The following is a 23665-nucleotide window of genomic DNA, read 5'->3' as shown; positions in this document are numbered from 1 at the left end:
TGTTGACATAGGTGTAGATGTTGACATAGGTACAGATGTTGACATAGGTGTAGATGTTGACATAGGTGTAGATGTTGACATAGATGGTATAGATGTTGACATAGCTGGTGTAGATGTTGACAGCTGGTGTAGATGTTGACATAGCCGGTGTAGATGTTGACATAGCTGGTGTAGATGTTGACATAGATGGTATAGATGTTGACATAGATGGTGTAGATGTTGACATAGGTGTAGATGTTGACATAGGTGTAGATGTTGACATAGGTGTAGATGTTGACATAGGTGTAGATGTTGACATAGCTGGTGTAGATGTTGACATAGGTGTAGATGTTGACATAGGTGTAGATGTTGACATAGGTATAGATGTTGACATAGATGGTATAGATGTTGACATAGATGGTATAGATGTTGACATAGATGGTATAGATGTTGACATAGATGGTATAGATGTTGACATAGATGGTATAGATGTTGACATAGGTATAGATGTTGACATAGGTGTAGATGTTGACATAGGTGTAGATGTTGACATAGGTGTAGATGTTGACATAGATGGTGTAGATGTTGACATAGGTGTAGATGCTGACATAGGTGTAAATGTTGACATAGGTGTAGATGTTGACATAGATGGTGTAGATGTTGACATAGGTGTAGATGTTGACATAGGTGTAGATGTTGACATAGGTGTAGATGTTGACATAGATGGTGTAGATGTTGACATAGGTATAGATGTTGACATAGGTGTAAATGTTGACATAGATGGTATAGATGTTGACATAGCTGGTGTAGATGTTGACATAGGTGTAGAAGTTGACATAGCTGGTGTAGATGTTGACATAGGTGTAGATGTTGACATAGATGGTATAGATGTTGACATAGCTGGTGTAGATGTTGACATATGTGTAGATTTTGACATAGATGGTATAGATGTTGACATAGATGTTGACATAGCTGGTGTAGATGTTGACATAGGTGTAGATATTGACATAGCTGGTGTAGATGTTGACATAGGTGTAAATGATATAGATAGTAGTGTAGAAGACAAGGAGGGTGGCTCAAAGGTCCCAGTCAGCAGGTCATCCTCCTAAGACAAAGTCATATGCAAGTGTTATATACTGAAACAATACTTAAGCTTAAACACCAGCAGTCATATAGGGCTCAAAATTAAATTTTCCTTAGAATGGTGTGACTAGCTTTGTGAAATTGTTACATAAGACACACCTCCACAACCCAAAAAGGGTGCACAACAACAATCATCTGCAATCGCACAAATACTCCTAAATACATTGAGCATCGATTCAATTTCTTGAGCAAATGCAACCAATTTCTAGCCTGACCACATCACCCTAGACTCCCTGACTTACCACCTACCTCACAGTGCGACACCATAGGAAATAGGAGAGATTCAACAGTACAATCCTGACTGTCTATAGGCCTACAATTGTTCAAATTGGAAGTCGTTGGTCTCTCCCTCACGTGAGGCTCAAGGAAAGACATAATGGCCATAAACTTCCATCTCTTATGACTGCCTACTTCCTGCACCACTCCGTTTCTCCTTCTCTGCCCTCCTTTCTTTTAAATATGTGTCCCTCAGATATTTCCATTTTCGTTTGCATTCCTCTTCTATCAAAACAGGGTAAAAAAGAATGTTAACCAAGAAATGGGCTAATAGTTAACGGCAATTCACACAAAGCTGACACCACGAACTGTTACTGCTGTTACCGTTTAGTACAGTTTAGATTAATAAGAAATAACTTACCCGACATCTCTATTGCCACACCAACTTGCCTCCAGGCCAGCTGCTTTTTAATAACGTTATGGTAGTTGCGGTTCGTAAAATCGTAGAGCTCCGGGTAACCCGAAACAGCCACCACAAGTTTCTCCTCCATCATAGTCTGTGGACGTTAAAGCAACTGTAAACTTCTGCCACGACCACAACGGAAGGCCCGCCTCTCCATTCATTCGATTGGACAGTGGGGAAAAACGCGATGATGTCGGGCGCTTTTTCTGCTCGGAGTTGAATTTTTTTCAACTTCAAAAACGCGAGGCGCAGCAGGTGGTAAAATGCGAGGCGCAGCAGGCGGTAAAACGCGAGGCGCAGCAGGTGGTAAAATGCGAGGCGCAGCAGGTGGTAAAACGCGAGGCGCAGCAGGCGGTAAAACGCGAGGCGCATAAACAGCGCGCAGAACGCTCACTGCCATAGGAAAACAATAGAAAAAAGGCGCCCCTCACTGCAAAAAACGCGTTAGGTGTGATCCGGGCCTTATGCTGTTTTAGGTTACCTAGCATACCGGTTGTTGATACGCTAGCACACGCTGCTAATAAATACTACGTTATACTTGCGTAGTCCGTTTGCTTTGTAATAACGATTATAGAAGTGAATAGAGACCTACCCAGCTTTGCATGAACAGTGTTGCTCTTGATATTGTGAGTCCCAGCCTCCGTCTCCATTAGGATATGCGGTAGGTCATTTTTTGACTGTGACCGTTATGCTTTTTCCTCTATTTGGATCTTGTTGTTGCTTGCGTTTCACCGGTATGTCTTGAATAAAGCCTTTGAACGCACACTGAGCCCCTTTTGCCTACTTCTATCGGACACTTTATTTGCTGCTTTATAAAAGTTTGATAAAATTTCAGCAGGAAGAGCCGTCACAGCATAAGCCATGTTGATACCAAACCAGAGCCCAGATGAAGTTGTCGGACGTAGTGTGACGGTCTTGCCTGGGCGGTCTTTCTGCAAAGTGGAGCTGCACAATGAGGAAACAAAACATGGAAATAAGGGATCCAGTTCACCGAGAATAAATCAGTTCCACAGCATGTCTCGTTATCTCTGCTGTTTATTTAAAACAGTACTCTTTCTTTTCAATCTTTTTTAAATTAATGTAATCTTTTTGTGTTGTGATCGTATAGTGAGTACAATTTTGCAGATTGACAATTATAATACATTTTCAGTGAATTAATAACAAATCAAATCAACTCAATGAAAAACAGAACAATTAAATTAAATTCAATATAAAGGGAAACATCCCCACCTAGTGGTGAATATGCAGAATTCTACATGAATAAAGCAGTTAATAAAATAACACACTCGACGCCAAACACATATCAAAAGTTGCCTAACAAGTTCATTGTAGGATAAATCCACAATAAAGTGGTTATTTATGCGTTTTAGACACTTTTAACTGATAATTCTCGACTGCTCGAAATGTGCAACTTACCCACAGCATGTCTCGTTATCTCTGCTGTGGGCGGTCCCTATTCCGTACACTAAACGCCATCATGCATCAGATAGATGGCGCTGTCCCCATTTATGCAGTAATTTAAAATTTTACACTCCGTTACAGTAGCAACAGTAACTAAGGGGGGCGGGGCTTAGCCAAAGGTGAATTGTCACATTGTTCAGGTTTAGCTACTGGTAGTGAAGGAATGAAGCCACCAGTCTCAACCAGACATTTGTAGCAGGAGCCTCACAGGACACTCAGGAAACAATTTAACCTATTTCTGCAAATAAAATTAATAATAAAGAAACTGCTGAATCTTTTCATTTTTTTAAGGTCTTTATTGTTTTTCCGACAAATTATAAAGAGTAATATCAATAAGAGTATTTGTGATATACCTTTATGTGGTAAAACAATTTAGTGTTTATGTGATATGTGATAACACGCAGCGTTTATTAGAATTGCAACTTTTATTGTGTAGGACAATAGTAATGTAGGGGGGAACCAAAGAAAGCGGAACCAAAGTGCGGGTATCGCTGCACCGCACCGCCTAGGTGACGGACGCCTTCCTCTTCTCTCATACAGAGATTTGGAGATGAAGACGACGGTTCGCTCTTTCACTCATTGACTCTATGGTTCTGTTTTCCAGGTTCGTACTCTGTAAAAACAATGACAACTGTTTCCTCCTAAAGTGTATGTTTTGTATAGAAACTGTGATGAGTTGGTTATGGAATTGTGTATGTGTGAAGCCGAGTTAAAGAGCCGCGCTTATAATCGCGGGAATGCAAACAATGGCGCTAGCGGCTGTATAACAGGTGTGTATTGTGGCTGAATGTGTGAATCTGTGTACCGATGTCCTCACTCCCTGGTAATGCTCTAGTTCGGGATTTTAGGGTATCCTGACAGGTTATAAATGATTGTAAATGTAAAGGGAAGGGGGTATGTTGTTTAAAACTTAAAGGGGAGTTATTACTAAAGTTATACAGAAGCAGTTAGGTGTCTGGTCTGTGTTTAAAAATGTATTATAAGTTGAACAGGTTTCCCTATGTGTATGATGATTTATGATTCACATTATTACATTAGTATAATGGTGGATTCCTGGAGTTAAAAAGAAAACAAAATATATCCTTATATGTGGAGAGTAAAGAAAAACTGTATTGAGGTGTTTAACTTGAAATAGGCCTGTCACGATAACAAATTTTGCTGGACGATAAATTGTCCAAGAAATTATCTCGATAAACGATAATATTGTCGATCTGAGACCATTTTCATCTAGAATAATGATATGGCATAATAATGCACATACACCTTTCAAAATTCAATAAACGTTTTTTTCCAAAGACTATTTAACACTGAAAATGGAAAACATTTTAAATATCCACAATAACAATGAACAAAACAACCAAAAACAATAAAAGCAATGGACTCTGTCTCTGTTAACAAAAAATGCACTTGAATAAATACCAAAAACAATAAATAAAATGGATGTAAAGAAAATTGCACTTCAACAAATATTAAACAATAGGCTCAACATGCATTCCATAACAGGCAAAACTGCCTGTTAGGACCTTTGTAAACAAACAAACAAACAAAAAAGCCTCAAGCCATATGCAAAAAACTCTTGAAAAATAATTTCTCCAGCAAAAAAAGTGAATTGCAGTCTATGTACAGTACACCAATGATGAGGGAGAGAGATAGAGATTTTATGGCAGATTCCGTGCAAGAAATACCAACATGTTGACTTTGTGTGGCTTAAGGCAGGATCTCTCAGGAGTAGCAATGTTGCCAGCTCTGCTGTGCTGCGATACTGAAGGGCAGCATCTCTTTAGCGATCCGATTCCTTATCGATTCTCATTGGGTGAGGGAATAAGTACAAATTTGTTTGTTTGTATTAACTCGCTTTAATATCTGATCAGAAGACACAGCACAGAGCAGATATACACAAAATATGTGTAGCAACCTCAGAACAAATCTAAAAGTATAGGTGAGCTACTTCTCAAAGTGAGTGTGTGTGAGCATGTGTGCGTTTGTGTGTGAGTGAGTGCGAGTGTAAGCGCGAGAGAGAGTGTGTGAGCGCGAGAGTGTGTGAGCGCGAGTGAGTGTGTATGTGCGCGTGCGTGTGTGAGTGAGCATGTGTGCGTTTGTGTAAGTGAGTGAGTGAGCGCGAGAGAGTGTGTTGTGTGCGCGAGTGTGTTGTGTGCGTGCGCATGAGAGTGAGTGAGTACGTATGTGTACGAGTGAATGTGTGTGAGACGGCACGCGATGGCTGGTCGGAAAGCAACATGGCGTCCCGTTAAAGGCCTCATTATACTTCTGCGTCGAACTTCTGCCTCTGCCATGTTTGCCGCGTTCTGGATCAAAACAACGCAGTGCGTGTGTGTCATGACACATTTCCAACGAGCGGAACCGATCCGCGGAATTGTTAAGCAGGCATGCAACTGACAAGAGGGTTCACTTCTCCTACGCTAAGGAAACGAGAGTTGTCATTCAGTCGCGGATAACAAACAAGTATGCAAATGAAATTATCGCGGCCGGAAAAATTATTGAGGTCATTTTTTTTTATCGTGCGATTTATCGACTATAGAGCTGGTAAGTCCCGCCCCCTCCGTAAAACCCAGCTGGACCTCAAAATTGAAAAACCGTCAATGCAAGTGAATGGGAGAAAATAATTATTTTCTGGTCCCGTTCGAATTGTGCCATGAATGTGAACATATGTTGTCTTTTTATATAATATTTCGTGTGAAGAATGCTACAATTTAGCGGGTAGAAGTTTGATACGGGTAGACTTTGTGTGAGAGCACTTTGTGGACTACAACTCTTCGCTGCTTTCGGCGCGTTTGAAACGTCAACACCACTAGCTCACGGCTCTAGCTCACGGATCCCGCTAGACATGGCTGTGTCTTTGGTGCACTTCACCGCCTTCTTTCAGGGAGAGGACAACATCGTTGAGGTTGGCGAAAACCACGGGTAAGTCAACTTTATGGGGTGACGTCACATAGGCGACATGTAGTCTTTCTCGTTATGTCTTTTCCACAACTGCTAGCCGACGAATCATACCATATACTGTCAAACTTGTAACATGAAAGATTAAATAAAAAATTCACAGACAATATATGTTCACATTCATGGCACAATTCAAACGGGACCAGAAAATAATAATTTTCTCCCATTCACTTGCATTGACGGTTTTTCAACTTTGAGGTCCAGCGGTGTTTTACGGAAGGGGCGGGGCTTACCAGCTCTATAGCGACAGGCCTAACTTGAAATGAACACATGGACTCTGAAACTGAAACATGTTTACACGAAGGGAATGTTATTGTTTTATACCATGATTTGATAAATTTGTAATAAAGATACAGATTTGCTCTTTCACTCATTGACTCTATGATTCTGTTTTCCAGGCTGACATCTAGGAGAGTTGAGAGTAGTGAACCCCAGTCAAAATCATTTGTTACACCATTTGAAACTCGTAACATATTGATAAGTGTCATTGGTAAAATTATTATTTAACTACACCCATCCCTAATGATAAGACACTTTTTCAATATAAATAATACAACGTTTTAATAGTTGTTTACATTATTCATTGATTGTTTTTTTATTTATTTAATTGATGTTTCATTTCTGTACTCGTAACTTGTTTACACTTTACATGGTTAAAAATCGTGAATGTTCAAAATGTATTGGCTTAGTAATTGTACAAAGTAACACTGAATAAATGCTGATTAATAAATTAATACAGTGTGGCTTTTGGGCCATTTTCTATTTAGAATTTAATAGTGGTTTGTATTGGTTTCCATTACATATGTATTGATCCCTAAATGTATTAACTGAAAACGATATTAGAATGTATAAGGTACAGATGTATTACTGCAGAGAATTAAATGTTTGAGTTTATCAGTTCAATGTGGATTTCGAGGTTATGGATCAAGCACATCTTAATTCCCAGGACTAAAGGTGAGAAGTATATTAAAAATAAATGTATTTTGGTCGTTAGGAAGTACCAGACACATTCCAGCAACGTACCACTATAACGTCGCCACGACGATTATGGGAATCACAAAGTTACGTTGCTGGAATGTTATGGTACGTCGCTACGACGAATATGGTCCGGTCCGGTTACGTCTTTACAATGTAACTGTTAGCTGGGATATTGTGAGAAATAACAGACTCAAATAATGTGTTTCTAACAGCAAACACTCAGAATAAAGTGAGATGATCTGCTGATGATCCTGAATGGCTTGTTGAATGAGTGTTGATAGTCTGAGGCTCATCAATATTAACAGATCTGCTGAAAACACTCTTTATTTCATGACAATAGTTCCTGTTTTCACCTCATTTATTATGCTGATGTCTCCAGATCTCCTGTAAATTGTCACTTAAAGCTCATTTCATTGGTGTCAGCAGACTGAGGGGATTTGTTGGCTACTAGGCTATATGGCTACTAAGTTTATTTCTGTTTACGATTTTAACTGTTTTTCTTACCATTATTTATATTTGGAATAATTTAAATTATTTATATTCTTTACTATATTTCTAGATACCTGTATTTTAATGAAGAAGCAGAATAATGTTAGCATTAGCAATAAAAATAATGAATGAATTGGCATCAGTTACTGTACGGTGAATAGATAGACAGACATAAATGCTTAGAAGTGTAATTTATTATAAAAACAAAACTCCGTAATTTATATTTTTGATTTTGGCAGATCAGCTCCTCCCACGCTGGAATACATCATCAGTGAAGCTCCTCCCACGCTGGAATTTATCATCAGTGAAGCTCCTCCCACTGCACTCACATCATCAGTGAAGCTCCTCCCACTGCAATCACATCATCAGTGAAGCTCCTCCCACTGCAATCACATCATCAGTGAAGCTCCTCCCACTGCAATTCCCCAATAAATGCTGTAAATTCCCGTCAGCTACAAGTGGAGACGAGCATGAAAGCATCAGGAAGAGCTGAAATCTGCAGAGACTGAGTTTATTAAAGAGGACAGTGAGAACACGAGTGATCCAGAACCCTGCAGAATGAAACACACTGAAGATCCTGAAGAACAAAGAGGTTGGTGTTTATTCTTCATTCGTTCATGATGCTGAAGAAGATTCATGTTAGAAAAATTCAAGCACATCACCACATTTAGATAAACAATGGTATTGATTAATTGTATCAATTAGATATGAAATGGTACAGAATGTTCTGGGTTTTCCTCAATTCAAGTCATCTTCATTTATATAGCGCTTTTAACAATGTATATTGTTTCAAAGCTGCTTTACAGAGATAAACGTATAATTTAAAGAAGAACTCCGGGCAATTTTTAAGTTAATCTTGATTGTTATACCTTTTGTGAGTTCTGTCTATAGAAAAAATAAACTAACCAGATTGGTGTTTGCAACACGGAGCTGCTACCGCTAATGCCCAGAGCTCACTCCGCTAAACCGGCAGTTATGGGGCATATTTCATAAAGAGTGTTTTTGTGCCTATTAGGGCTGTCACTAATTGCACAATCGATCGGACCAACCAACACAAGTTTCGAAAATGAAAATAGGGAATCGTTTTTAACGGCTTTCAGGACGCAGAATGCACGGCGCTGGCCGCTTCTGATACAACGCGATTTGCGCGATTAAACTTTGACCGCGGCGTGCGCACCGCTTGGTCGACCCAGCAACAAAACTTCTTGCGCTAAAAAGACTTTAAAAAGTCTTGAATTTTGATTTCTGGTTCTTAAAAAATGTGCTGTATGTAACTTCTCCGTATTGTATTTTTCAAAGCTCTGAATCCACTTGTTGATAAGAAAAGAGGAAAGAGCCGTTCACACAGCGTGTTTTTTGCGCGTGCAAATTCGTTTTCCAGGCGCGCCTCTGTTCATGGTTGCATAGCAACGGCAGACGCAACGGGAAAGCACGCGCTTGTGGAAAGGAGAAAGTGGTGCAAACTGCGCTCTCCATGATGACGAGGAAGTATCATCAAAGAATTAAATAATTTCCAGCCCTTGCATTAGCTTTACTACTAGATATATTCATTGAGATGAGAAATAAAAAGCCGCCCTGTACAGCTATGATCGGCTGTTCGGCCGAGCTTTCTATGTTGTTACGGAAAGGCCGCTGGTTTTTGTCACATGACCTGTTGAGATGCTTCTATTATAAGCCGCGCGCCTATATTTGAAGTAACGAATTTGCACGCCCATAAAACGCGATCGATATGTGAACGGCCCCTAAAGTGGTATCGTGTGCGGTTGTATCTAGTTAAAAAGGCCTTTTAAAATTAAATATGAACGCAGTTTTGGATTAAATAAAAGGACAGTCAAGTCAAATAAAACACGTTTTATCTCCTGTTTAGTTGGTAACACTACAATACCATTCATTAACATTACTTAATGCCTTATCTAACATCAACACATTGAGTGAACAATATATTTTTACAACATTATGCATACATTATGTTTGTGAATGTTATTTAATACAAACAATTGATTGTTCATGAACAGATAAAACTTTTGATTTAAAACATTTATTAGTAGGCCTAGGCTATTTTTTAAATTACCCCAAGGAGAATAATTGCTTCCGTATATAACTATTGTTTATTGTTAGGTCATTTTATCTAATGTTATCTAACAAATGGATATACACTCTAATATAGGCTATGCAAATTTAATCTAAATTAAGCTTTGGTACCGAGAATCGTGGATTTTCACAGGTATTGGTACCGAATACTGAAATGTTGGTACCGTGACAACAATCCCAGCATGGAATAAGTAGCTAGCTAATGTTAAAAAACAACTTAACATTGTTCGGCAAACTTTCTTGTGGCCTACTGAAATGTTTTTATTTTTCACACCTGTTTGGCTTCTCATCTTTTACCCATTCCACATTTGAAAAATAAATGAACACAAGTTCAAGGATTTTGTTTTTCTTTGCTGGTAGGGACGTGAAATGGGTATTAATTTTTTATATAAATGGTCTTAAAAAGGTCTTAAAAAGACTTGAATTTAACTTGAAGAAACCTGTAGGAACCCTGTGGAGGTAAAAACAAAAGAGCTGCTTTCACAAAACAGAATGTCTCGCAAGCCATTGAAATGAATGGGTCTCATAGCGCCGCGAATGCCGTGCCCTGTCTGAAAGGCGCTTTCTCTCAGAGCGCGTCCAGCTCGTCACGATACGCCCGCAGCGAACGCGCATCACACAGCAACTGCAGGTTCTGATAAACACACATAACAGCAAATTATAGCCTACTTCTGCATAAGGTGTCGCCAGTATTTAGAAAATTTCAAGCATAGGCTACAGATAGCGTACAGACTCGGGCTACAGGCTACGTAGGTGAAATTTGTTTGACATTTCTAATCGTGAAAACAGCCATGCTAAAGCCTGCAGGAATGTTTTTCATTGATGTTATGGCAGTCCACTCTGCTTTTCGAGAATGTTACACTCCTGTTTGTAATTGTACATGAAATTTCATGCCAATAAATCATCAGAAATATTGTGCGTCTCAAGCGCCCTCTTTACGTTCGTCCTAATGCCGTTAAGTTGTCCGTGGATTTGCCTATATTTGGCGTTGAAAATGGAAACGTCTTTAGACATGGAAAATCGATTTTACAATTGATTCAATGAACACTTATGTCTCGAAAATCGAAAAGGATTTTTTCACAAAAGTGACAGCCCTAGTGCCTATTAACAGACACAAAATGCAATTAAAATGTCTGTCCAACATGCGACTTATACTACAGAGCGACTTATAGTCCGGTAATCAATTTATAAAAAGCCATGAAATTATCATAATATTTTATAGCAGTTGTCTACTTTCTGCCATTACATCAGGGCTCACTTTCATGTCCTTTCACTTTATATTTCTCTTTGAATTATTTTGATGTACTGAAAATTAAATGTTCTAGTTTTTCTTTCATGTCAGACCCGATGGAAGTGGAGGAGGAGAGTGAAGAACTGAGAGAAGCGAAGGAGGAGAGTGAAGAACTGAGAGAAGTGGAGGAGGAGAGTGAAGAACTGAGAGAAGTGGAGGAGGAGAGTGAAGAACTGAGAGAAGTGGAGGAGGAGAGTGAAGAACTGAGAGAAGTGGAGGAGGAGAGTGAAGAACTGAGAGAAGTGAAGGAGGAGAGTGAAGAACTGAGAATAGCGGAGGAGGAGAGTGAAGAACTGAGAGAAGTGAAGGAGGAGAGTGAAGAACTGAGAATAGCGGAGGAGGAGAGTGAAGAACTGAGAGAAGTGAAGGAGGAGAGTGAAGAACTGAGTGAAGTGAAGGAGGAGAGTGAAGAACTGAGAGAAGTGAAGGAGGAGAGTGAAGAACTGAGTGAAGTGAAGGAGGAGAGTGAAGAACTGAGAGAAGTGAAAGAGGAGAGTGAAGAACTGAGAGAAGTGAAGGAGGAGAGTGAAGAACTGAGAGAAGTGAAGGAGGAGAGTGAAGAACTGAGAGAAGTGAAGGAGGAGAGTGAAGAACTGAGAGAAGTGAAGGAGGAGAGTGAAGAACTGAGAGAAGTGAAGGAGGAGAGTGAAGAACTGAGAGAAGTGAAGGAGGAGAGTGAAGAACTGAGAGAAGTGAAGGAGGAGAGTGAAGAACTGAGTGAAGTGAAGGAGGAGAGTGAAGAACTGAGAGAAGTGGAGGAGGAGAGTGAAGAACTGAGAGAAGTGAAAGAGGAGAGTGAAGAACTGAGAGAAGTGAAGGAGGAGAGTGAAGAACTGAGAGAAGTGAAGGAGGAGAGTGAAGAACTGAGAGAAGTGGAGGAGGAGAGTGAAGATCTGAGTGAAGTGGAGGAGGAACATCATGTCCAACCTGGAGGAAAACCCTTGAGTCGCTCAAAGACTAAACAGACATTTTTAAAGAAAAGAAGAGCCAAGAAATCTTTCACCTGCACTCAGTGTGGAAACAGTTTCACAACCAAACAAAGTCTTGCTCGTCACATGATGATCCACACCGGAGAGAAGCTGTTCACATGTGATCAGTGTGGGAAAAGTTTCAGTCGATCTTCACACCTTAATGTTCACATGATGATCCACACCGGAGAGAAGCCGTTCTCATGTGATCAATGTGGAAACAGTTTCACAACCAAACAAAGTCTTGAGATTCACATGAGGATCCACACCGGAGAGAAGCCGTTCTCATGTGATCAATGCAGCAAAACATTTCTTAGGTCATCAGAGCTGAAGACACACCTGACAGTTCATACAAAGGAGAAGCCACATTCATGTTCTGTGTGTGGTAAGAGTTTTTCACTGCGGAAATATTTACTCACACATCAGAAATTGCATACGGGTGTAAGAGAGTACATGTGCTTTGAGTGTGAGAAGACTTTTACTACAGCGAACGATTTAAAACAGCACCAGAGAATTCACACTGGAGAAAAACCTTACAAGTGTTCACACTGTGACAAGAGATTCAGTCGGTCAGCAAATCTGAGATCACATGAGAGGATCCACACTGGAGAGAAGCCGCACACGTGTGATCAGTGCGGGAAGAGATTCAGTCACTCATCATCACTTGATGTTCACATGAAGATCCACTCCGGAGAGAAGCCGTTCTCATGTGATCAGTGTGGAAAGAGTTTTTCACTGCTGCCATATTTACATACACATGAGAAAACTCACACTGGTGTGAGAGAGTACATGTGCTTTGAGTGTGAGAAGACTTTTACTACAGCGGACAATTTAAAACAGCACCAGAGAATTCACACTGGAGAAAAACCTTACAAGTGTTCACACTGTGACAAGAGATTCAGTCAGTCAGCATCTCTGAAAAGACATGAGATGATCCACACTGGAGAAAAACCTTACAAGTGTTCACACTGTGACAAGAGATTCAGTCAGTCAGCATCTCTGAAAAGACATGAGAGGATCCACAGCAGAGAGAAGCCGCACACGTGTGATCAGTGTGGGATGAGTTTCTCTTTTAAAAGTAACTTGAAGCGACACATGAGGATCCATACAGTGAAGAAACCACTTAAACACAGTCTAAGATCACGGTAAGTAGTTTATTTTCATGTGCTGAGCAACAAAGTCTCTTCTGTGTAAGTTAGCCACACATCACCCTATAGCCAAATCTCTCCCCTCCACCTATAGCCGGTGTGTGGTGAGCACAGGACACTTTGTTGATTGATTGATATTGGTCGTGTTCAACCAACAGGAATGTGTAATTTATCAGTTAAGATCAATGCAAAAAAACACAAATTCTCTCTCTGACAGTAGGTGGCGCTCATGTAAAAGCAGAAATACAGCACTATACAGGGCTCTAATAATAATAATAATAATATGTTTAATTTATATAGCGCCTTTCCCAAGCTCAAGGACGCTTCACAATAACAGTAGAGAACAAACAATAATTTCAAACATGAGTGGACAGTAGACATTTGCCCAGTCCAAGCGATCGCAGTTGCGTTTCGCAGTGCAAGTGTAGTAAACAGAAACAATAGTAAAAAAAAAGAAATAAAAACAACATTAATCATCACAATGACAGTAAAGAACAAACAATTTACAGAGACTATTTACAGAGAGCATGGAAGATCGCCAGCTGAAGCAAAGGTCTGGTGCAACAGACTAATGGTGCGTAAGGAAACTGGTTAAGAAAAACATGTCAAGAAAACATGTCATGACGGATAATATTTTTTAAACAGATGGGTTTTGAGTCTAGACTTAAATTCATGCAGTGTTGTTGTTGTCCTAAGAGCCAGTGGAAGAGAGTTCCATAGCTTAGGGGCTATAACTGAGAAAGACCTGCCACCCATGGATGAAAGGCGAAATCTCGGCTCACAGAGGAGTTCACAGCCAGAAGATCGGAGAGGTCGAGGGGGAATATAAGGAGAAAGTAAATCAGAGAGATATGAAGGAGCAAGACCATTGAGTGACTTAAAGGTAAGCAGAAGAATTTTGTAAGTAATACGAGAAGACACGGGTAGCCAGTGTAGGTCGAACAGAATTGGAGTGATATGAGCGGATCGTTTAGTGGAAGTTAGCAGTCTTGCGGCAGAGTTTTGAATATATTGCAAACGTGAGATAGAGTGTGCTGGTAGTCCGGAAAAAAGAACATTACAGTAGTCGAGGCGAGATGTGATAAACGCATGTACCAGCGATTCAGCGTTTTTTGGGGTGACATAGGGACGGAGTTTGGCAATGCGGCGGAGTTGAAAAAATGCAGCTTTACAGAGTTGACTAATATAGGCGTCGAAAGTCAGTGAAGGGTCCATAGTGATACCCAAGTTTTTGACAGTGGCAGATGGAATAATGGATGTAGCTTCAAGGTCAAGTGTGGGAATAATAGTTTTGTTAGAGATGGTGGACCAGTAATTAAGATTTTTGTTTTAGTCAGATTCAAACTGAGAAAGTTGCAGTTCAGCCAGGTCTTTAGTTCATCAATACATGAGGATAGTGATGTAGTCTGGTGAATAGAGTCTGGACGGCAAGCGGTATAGATCTGAATATCGTCGGCAGGACAGTGGTATTGAAAACCATGGCGGCGAATAATTTGTCCGAGAGGCAAAATGTAAATAATAAACAGTAGTGGGCTGAGAACTGATCCCTGTGGAACACCCTGATTTAAAATGACAGTGGGAGATTTATAGTTGTGCATAGTGATGTAGTATTTTCTGTCAGATAGGAGGAAAACCAGGATAGCGCGGCTCCTGAGATACCAATCTCTGAGAGGCGCTTCAGTAAGAGTTTATGACAGACAGTATCAAAAGCTGAGCTGAGGTCGAGTAGTAAAAGTATGGAGGGGTTACCCGAGTCACCAGAGAGTAAGAGGTCATTGATAACCCTTACTAATGCAGTTTCAGTACTGTGATTTTGGCGGAAACCAGACTGAAATAAATCCAAACTATCATTGAGAGACAGAAATGACTGCAATTGAGTGGCAACAACCTTTTCCAACCTTTTCCTCTAGACTGTGCTATGCATTTCCTAAAACATGCATCGAACCAAAAGATATTTGGCAAATTGTTATCAGCTCAATTCCAGATGTTCTGATCTAAAGATACCACCGGTTTTGATGACTATTAACTCGGCAGACCTCCACCCTATTTCATAAAACGCAGACAATCACACTCTAATGACACAAGCCAGCACTCTGCAAGTAACTAAAGCGCAAATGCATCTAAAACATGGCGAAGGGGCGACACGTCTCCGTTCCCTGTACTCAGGGAACGAGGGTTACGTACGTAACCGAGACGTTCCCTTTCGTCCTGGGAACTCTGACGTGTCGTCGGGGGAGTTCCCTGACAAATTGGGATCCCTAATAAAACGCCATGGTGCTGGCCCCTTCCAGCGCCCAGCTAAGCTACCCTGCAGCAGTTTCTTGAATAAGTTGCGGGAGCTAGCTAGGGAATCACACTGCTGTTCCGCAAGACCCGCTCAGTGGATATTGGATAACACTGGGAAAGCGTGCCCTAACCCGTAAAAGAGGGAAGGGAACACTGCGGAAGCCCTAGCCTGCCTGAGGAAGGTCTGGATACACATATGTACTAGCCCAGTGGGATAGTGAAACATATGGCAGTCCCTGAGGAGGTCCCATCCGAGGAAGTGGGAGCGAACTCAACAGGGACGACAGAATTAGTCTGTCAAGGGGAAAACACGGCTGAACTGCATGTGGCATCATGGGTCACAGAAGACAGAGACCACTAGAGAACACCCAGTCTACTAGCAACTCCTACTGGAGGTAGACCTGGTGCTGGCGGTCCGCTACGCCAGGCACCGGAGGGGTGATGGAGGAACTCACGAGGCTCACCGACGTTGGGTGCCAACGGAGCAAAAAACGCACATACCTAGCCGAAGCGCAGGGTGGCGTAGCAAGCCGACACAACCTATTCCCTCGCACCACTGGCCGTAGCGAGCACTCGGGAGGAAACGGGTTCCACACGCAGGCTATAAAACCTAGCGAACATGTTCGGTGTCGCCCAGCCCGCAGCTCTACAGATGTCTGTCAGCGAGGTGCCCTGAGCCAAAGCCCAGGAAGCGGCAACCCCTCTAGTGGAGTGAGCACGCAACCTGGGAGGACAAGGCTCACCCAGAGACTCATACGCTCGGGTGATAGTAGGGCTGCAACTAACGATTATTTTAATAATCGATTAATCTGTCGATAATTTTTTCGATTAATCGGATAAAAAAACTAAATAGAAAAAAACATTAATTTCCAACCCTTTATTCAAAAACAGAACTGACAGTGCAAATTCACATTGCAAAAAAATCTTCAGAAAGTGCACAAACCAGTTGCTCCTTGAACATCCCTGAGCTGTTAAAGTAATAAAAAATAATTGATTAATTGACTAACACAGAAAACATACACATGTATGCTACATCTGCCAAATATATACGATTTTTTTTTTAATTGCACAAAAAGATGTATATTTTTGTTTAAGGGACCTGTGCTGTCAGAACAATAAATAATAATAAAAAAATAAAGAAAAATACAAAGCAGAAAACTTAACAGGATTTGTTTAAACGTCAGAACTTGTTCTCTACACTACACTCACAGACGCACAAACTCTCACACTCACAGAAAAATACAATGGATTGACCACCTCGTATGGTGTGTATTTTGCAGCTCATCCTTTGCGAGCATATAGTGAAGTTTCTCTGAGTCATTTAGAGTAAAGAATTGTTGTAAAGTTTTCTTTGATCGAAGCAGAGACCAGTGAGACAGTTGGGATCGCGTTCAGAAGTTGAGCGCGGCTGCAAGTTCGTCCAAAATCAGTCTAAATCTAAAGCAGATTACATTGAAATTGATATACCTTCTAAGGGGGAGGGACTTCTGGGGGTGGAGACAAATTCAAACAAATCATACGAAAGCAGGGGAGTTGATTCTATCCAGAAAAACCTGTATTGCAGGTTATCTAGATTGCTCCAGAAACAGAACCAATCAGCATATTCACTCTATTGTATTGCTAATCTAATCAGCAACGTCTGAGCTTAGGACTTCGAACGCCATTTGCAGAACAAAAGGCAAATGGGCTTGGTCCCTGATGGGCTTGGGCAAACGGGCTCTGAAAGTAATTTACAGAACAAAAGGTGAGAGATCTCAATGATTTGACTCATTTACAAGTTTTGCCGGAATCTACTGCTGGAAACTCAATCATCATTTATACCTAAAACAAAATAGATTCTTAAAATTTGTTATCCTTCAGAATGAAACACAAATGAAATCACGAATGAGACTCGGTCTCTCTGCGCGCACTGGCGCTCGCGCGCAAACACACTATCGTGCACTCTCGGACGCACTCGGAGGCCCGGCCCGAACTCTAGGCATGATTCGTCGACCGAAAAAGCTTGCAAATCTCCGACTCTCTTGAAAGAGGCCAATGCTAACAGGAGCGCTGTCTTAATGGACAGGATATTAAGCTCTACTGTCGACAAAGGCCCAAAGGGAGGACTTTGATGAGCTCTAAGTACCAGAGCTAGGTCCCAGGAGGGTACAGAGTGCAAAACACTAAGGTGGATTTAACCACCTTGCACCCTTAAGGAATCTGATGATCAGGTCGTGCTTCCCCAAAGACTTACCCTCTACTGCATCGTGATGTGCGGCTACAGGAATGTCTAATTTGTCAGTTCAGATCAATGCAAAAAAACACATTTGCTCTGACAGTAGGTGGCGCTCATGTTGGTTAACGTGGCGCGAATTGACGCAGAAGTTCAGATTTTTCAACTCAGGCGGCAGACGCGAATTTGCGTCAAACGCGTGAATGCTCAGAAAGCACTACATAAAATCATTCGCGCTTAACGCGCCAGACGCTCAATTCGCACAAACTTGACGCGAACTTGAATTTTTACACGCGCAACGCGTCTTTGCATTGACTTCACTCGCGCCTGACGCGCTATATGCGTCCGGTGTGAACGCACCATGAGAGTGAAATCTTTAATAGACTAAAACAATGCCTTCGTGATCTGCAGGGTTGTAGTCCTGTTGGATGGGAATTGATTTTCAATCGGAAACAGAGTACTGAAGAATCGTTTGAGACATATGCAGAAAATATGTTTGAACTTTTTGAGGAGTATTCTGGAATTGAAGGTGTTATCCACAACAGTGTAATTCTCCTTGAATTCCTGCTGTGTAGGGCAGTTGTTTAATTTTGATGAACTTACTGTTGTTATAGAGGATGATTTTGCAATTAAAACTGCCTTGATTAATGCTTGATTTGCTTTGTAGTGATGTAACCTAAATAGTAATAATGCTGTTGCTAAGATAGATGTATGTAACCCTGTTAGTTATGGTGAACAAGATATGTACTGTGTGATTTTAATATTATTAAGAAAATTACTTACTTGCATGAAATGTATGTGTTAACTGATTTAGAGTAGAAAGTACTTATGTATTAGAAATAGTTTTATGATGTACTAGATAAAGTATATTTTGCAGACGATTAAGAGAAGAAAGCAGAGGAAGAGAAAGCGGAGGCGACGTGAGAGATTACGACGTAAGCAGCTAAGAGCTATGTCTAGGAAGTTGGCAGAACTCCAATTGATGACGTCAGGAGAGGTCCTGGAACCTGCATTCCGCCGCTTGCATATAAAAGACTGAGAGAGAGACTGAAGACTTCGGATTCTGAATAGCGCAGTTTCCCTCGACGACTGAATAACCAGCTGATTGTTGAAACTTATTATTATTGTAACCTAACTTTAACTTTGATATAACGCTTGTTAACTTTAATAAAAATTATATTATATTATTGGCAAGTTATTGTCTGAATAATTATTAAAGGACCTTAAGCGAGAACTGACCACAGGGAAGTCTGCTGAACTAATTGTAAGTATTTTGAATGCTTATATTATTGTCCAGACTCGACTTTCCTTACCTACCTGAGAATAAAGGATAAATAGGTAAAAGGTGTAAAGGATATTTGAGACACCATAAAACATGGCGCCCAACGTGCTTTAATTGTCTAATTACTGGCCAGAATTAGACAATTGAGCGCTTGACAAATAGAGTAAGCGTGAATGCTTAAGGTTAAATAGTTGATGTAATATAGAAATTATTACATATAAGTTGATTACGCAAAACTAAAGCCCTGAAAGGGCGGAAAAAGTATTTAAAGAAAATCCCTGAACGGGTCAAAATACTATATTTTGCGAGGAAAAGTATTTGCAAATACACTCTAGTGAGAGAGAAACAATTCCGAGAGAGTGGAAAAATAAATAAAATAATTGCTATATGCATACCCAGAGAGGGTAACATTATATATAAATAAATATTCCGAGAGAGTGGAAAAATGTATAACATTAAAACCCAGAGAGGGTTGAATGTGCACATAAGAAAAACTAACTTAAAGAGTGAGGACAACTAACAGGCGTATATAAAAAGTGAAGAAATCACTAAAATAGCTCTAAGATAATAGAGGCTAAGCTATGGCAACTAAAGCTAAAGTAAAATCCAGCAATATATTTATTCAGGCATATACATGGGGAGATTATCGTGTATTAGGATGGCAAAAAATCGCTTTACAGGCAGAGACATCAATCCAGGAGACGGAACCAGGAGAAATACTCCTTTGGCTTCCCTCAAAAGAGGGATTGCAGTCAGGAAACTTCACAGAAAGTGAAGTTGGTCAAGCAATATTGCAATGGATGCAAGAAATAGCGAAAAATCAACACTGTATAATACAGTTACAGTGCAAAACTCCAGAGGCAGAAAATATAATCAAAACTATTAGCAAAAAAGATGAAGGTAAAATAGAGATTTATGACATGTGTGGTAAAGCGTTAAAAAGAGAAAAAGGACACGTACCAGACATGGAAAGAGTTAAAAGATACCAGATGGGTATCAACGACTTTGAGCAAGCGGAAGAAATCCGCTTGACAATACCAGTAATTGAAGACGAGGATCGGGCTAGTGTGATTACGATGGCCCATCAACACACACCTACACCAGAAGCATATGAGCTGCAAATAGGTGGAATAAGACTGCTTGTTAGAGACAGTTTAATCGAAAATACAGAAGGTGGCGTCGTAATACTGAATGGAAACAGACAAATGATAACTGGCTCAGGAACAGCTGGGGCCATTTTCCATAAATTAGGTAAGCAGGCGTTGCAGGAGATAGAGAAAATGAGAGCCCAGCTTGGACCTCAGCACGCAGCGACAGTAAGAATAACCTCTGGCCTTCCACAGTGGAATTATGTGGCGCATACAGTAATGACTGATTGCAGAGAAGAATTTTGCGATGCAGATCGATCAAGTGTTGAAGCCAGGACTTTAACTACGACAGTAATAAAAGAAACACTAAGTAGACAGGAAAATCAAATACACATGACTTTAATGGGAACAGGGCAATACAAACACCCAGTAAATTCGATAATAGAAGGCATATTATCGGGAATTACAGATATGTCCCAGGAAGGTCATTTGACCATAAATCTATTAATGTCTAACATAAACTGCGAGGAATTTGAAAAAATTCTTGACAGAAGGGAGGAAAGGGTCCAGCCGGGATCCTCTCAGCCGTCTGCTCCTCTGTGGAATGTTCCTGCAGGAGACAGAGAAAGGAAACAGAGTGAGACAGAGTTTGAGAACGAATCTGAGCTGTCAGAGTTTGGGTATGACGCGGACAGTTCAGATTCTTCAATATTTTCTGTGAACAGTGATAGCAGTGAAAAACAGTATATTTACAAAGACTCTAGACTGCGGAATAAAAGAGGAGGTCAGATGGAATTAAAACGAGTGACGGATCAAATAGAAAATGATTGGCCGGAAGTTCGGGTAAACGGAATTTCATTCAAAAATCCTACCAGTGATGAACGAGGTAGAACATTAAAAAGACATTGGGATAAGAGAATTGTTAATGATAGAAATTTGACGTACGGCCAAATGAGATCGGCAAGTCGATCACCCTCTGCTCAGAGAGTCGCTCGGACTGAGGGATGGTCAAAAACAGGAAAAACTGCGTTGTATCAAGAAGGATACGAGTATAATAGACAAATAGTTAAAGAGCTGGAAAAAGTAGTTTGTTCATTAAAAGCTGAAATTAAAAGTCTGAAAACAGAAATAGAAACATTAAAATGTACGGACACAATAGGACTAAAGGACAGAATTAAGAATGACCGGGATAGTCAGGCTAAAAGTCTAAGAAAAACAGTCAGGATTAGACCTGCGACTCCTGGAATTCCAACTTCTTATAGACAATTAGAGGTTGCGACTCCACAAGAAACTGAAGAAAACCTAGATAGCGTACATGCAAAACTGCTGGAATTACAATTAACAGAAGCAGTTAGGAAGCAGGTAGGAAATAAAAAACAGCATGAAGACCAGAGTGCGTATGCAGAGCGGATAATGAAAGCTGCTGAACATGCACAGCTGGGTTGTGTTGCTGCTACAAGGCTAGTTCAAACCTGTACGGGCCACCCAATCTCATCTGAGGCATTGGGAAAAATGAGAAATTTGACAGGCATAGAAGATAAAATTAAAGACTGGACCAAAACACTCGTTAATGCCCAAAAAGAGCAGATTCCCTTATTAGGAATGTGGCTATCTATTGAACGGGATATCCCTGAGGCCGATAAAGTCCCGTTGCTGAGGCAAGTGGGTAGGAGAATCCCCGGTGGTCGTAATTTAATTACATTACTTAATAATGCGACCAGACAAAAAATTGAAGAAAAATTAGCTGAATATGATCTTGCTACAAGACATATAAAAACGAAAAGTAACATTACACCGCAAAATAAACAACATCACGGACCACAGTTTAAAGAAAGATTTAATAAGAATAAATTCCAGAAGCCAGGAGGATTTAAAACATATGGAGCAAGTCATCAGAGCGAAAATAGAAAACCTAACAAGTTTGCTGGAAACAGACAGACAACGGTGAAATCAGGCATGAAGTATGCACAGGGAGGAAAGAAACTCCCACAGAAGTCAGGCTTCATTCCAGCAGCAAAATGGGAAGATATGACTCCTGCTGAACGAACTAAAATAATTGAAGACCGTAAAACCAGAAATCCAAACATAAAAAAGCTTGGAAGGACTAAGGTAATTAATAAGGCAGAAAACCAAAATCAGAAAAACAAACAGGACACATGCAAAGCCAAGGAGCGAGTCAACTCCGATATAGAATGAAGGTTAATTGGCCAGTTGAAACACAGACTCTGTGACCCCAGGGTTAAAGAAGAAAATGAAAACCTATATGTTGACATTAAGGGTACAACGTATGTGGTGGACACAGGGGCTGACATTTCAGTTTCAACTGAGCCTTTACATACAAATGGTACGATAAATGTACAGACGTATGATGGACAAATTAAAACAGAAAAAACAGGTGAACTATATGGAATTACTATGATTGAAGGGTCTGAAAATTTATTGGCAGCAAAAGACTTGAAAAAGATCTTCAGATTAAAGCCAGTTAATTATGAGCAGGAATTACAAAGAATTGAGAATGACATAAAAGGCTCACAATGGGCTATAGAACAGCTAATGACAGAACTGCGTAAAACTCCGTATGGACGGAGCAAAAATGACTGTGGCAAAGTAAGTGATAAATATGCACATGTTATTGAGGGTGGAATTCATAAACCTCAACGGCAATACCCAATTAATAAAAAAGGACTGGCAGAATTAAACATAACTTTACAAGAGCTGGAAGAGCAGGGAGTCATAAAGCGAGTTAAAGGTGCTATAACTAACTCTCCGATTCAGTTAACTGCTAAGCCAGACGGAACGTTTAGATTTCTTACCAATTTCCGGGCATTGAATCGGTTAACACGACCGGATAAACGTTATTTGATTAACGCGCGAGATACAGTGGAGAAAATACGTGACGGACGATTTTATACGAAAATTGATTTAGCCAACGGATTCTATGCGATTCCACTGGCTGAAGAAAGCCAGGAAAAAACCGCGTTTACCGCAAACCAAAACCACTATGTTTACAGACGTTTACCGATGGGGTATTGCAACAGCCCTGTTATATTCCAGAGCACGATAGCCGAAATTTTGTCAGGCTTAGACGTTGAATTTTATATTGATGATATTTTAATCGTTTCTAATGAAGAACGAGAACACGTACAATTGGTAACAAACGTGTTAAAACGACTTGCGGAGGCAGGTTTAAAAATAAATATAAAAAAGACGCAATTAATGACTGACATGGTCGAATTCTTAGGATTTTGGATTTCCGCAGGAAATAGAGGAGTTACTCAGTCCATGAAAGACCGAGTAAACCTGATTGAAACCCCCAAAACAGTTCGACAGGTCCAGCAAACAATGGGGCTATTGGGTTATGTTAGAGACTTAATCCCTCGTTTTAGCCAGATGTCTAAACCTATATATGCGACTATAAAAGGTGGACGGTTGAAATGGACTGAAAAAGCTGAAGAAGCGTTGACAGAATGTTGTGGCAAATATTCAAACAAACATCATCACTGAATAAGGGACACTTAGAAACTTCATAAAAAGTTATAAAGTATTTATTCCTCTTGCAAGAGCGATCCTCGTCACCAACACACATGAGCAAGTCAGTGAGGAGAGATAAGG

At 40.4% G+C, this 23665-nt stretch overlaps 1 protein-coding gene across 5 annotated transcripts in view; it reads left to right on the top strand.

Annotated features, from left to right (window-relative positions):
* The first annotated feature begins 3767 nt into the window (after nucleotides 1–3767).
* LOC307006187 (uncharacterized protein) overlaps nucleotides 3768–23665 on the top strand; it is a 50289-nt gene continuing 30391 nt past the window's right edge. Inside the window, exons 1-5 of one of the 5 annotated variants that reach the window (XR_013799414.1) lie at nucleotides 3768–3866; nucleotides 7927–8279; nucleotides 11121–13182; nucleotides 13882–14068; nucleotides 18561–19846. Coding sequence is in view for 4 of the 5 variants with exons in the window: in XM_079626911.1 (XP_079483037.1) it covers nucleotides 8246–8279; nucleotides 11121–13182; nucleotides 13882–14014 (2229 nt within the window). In the remaining variant the exon portion in view is untranslated. The other 4 variants (XM_079626913.1, XM_079626912.1, XM_079626911.1 and 1 more) reach the window with 4 other exon arrangements.

Source organism: Phoxinus phoxinus (assembly GCF_949152265.1).
Source record: "Phoxinus phoxinus genome assembly, chromosome: 1".
NCBI lineage: Eukaryota > Metazoa > Chordata > Actinopteri > Cypriniformes > Leuciscidae > Phoxinus > Phoxinus phoxinus.
This window is presented reverse-complemented; position numbering and strand designations above follow the sequence as displayed.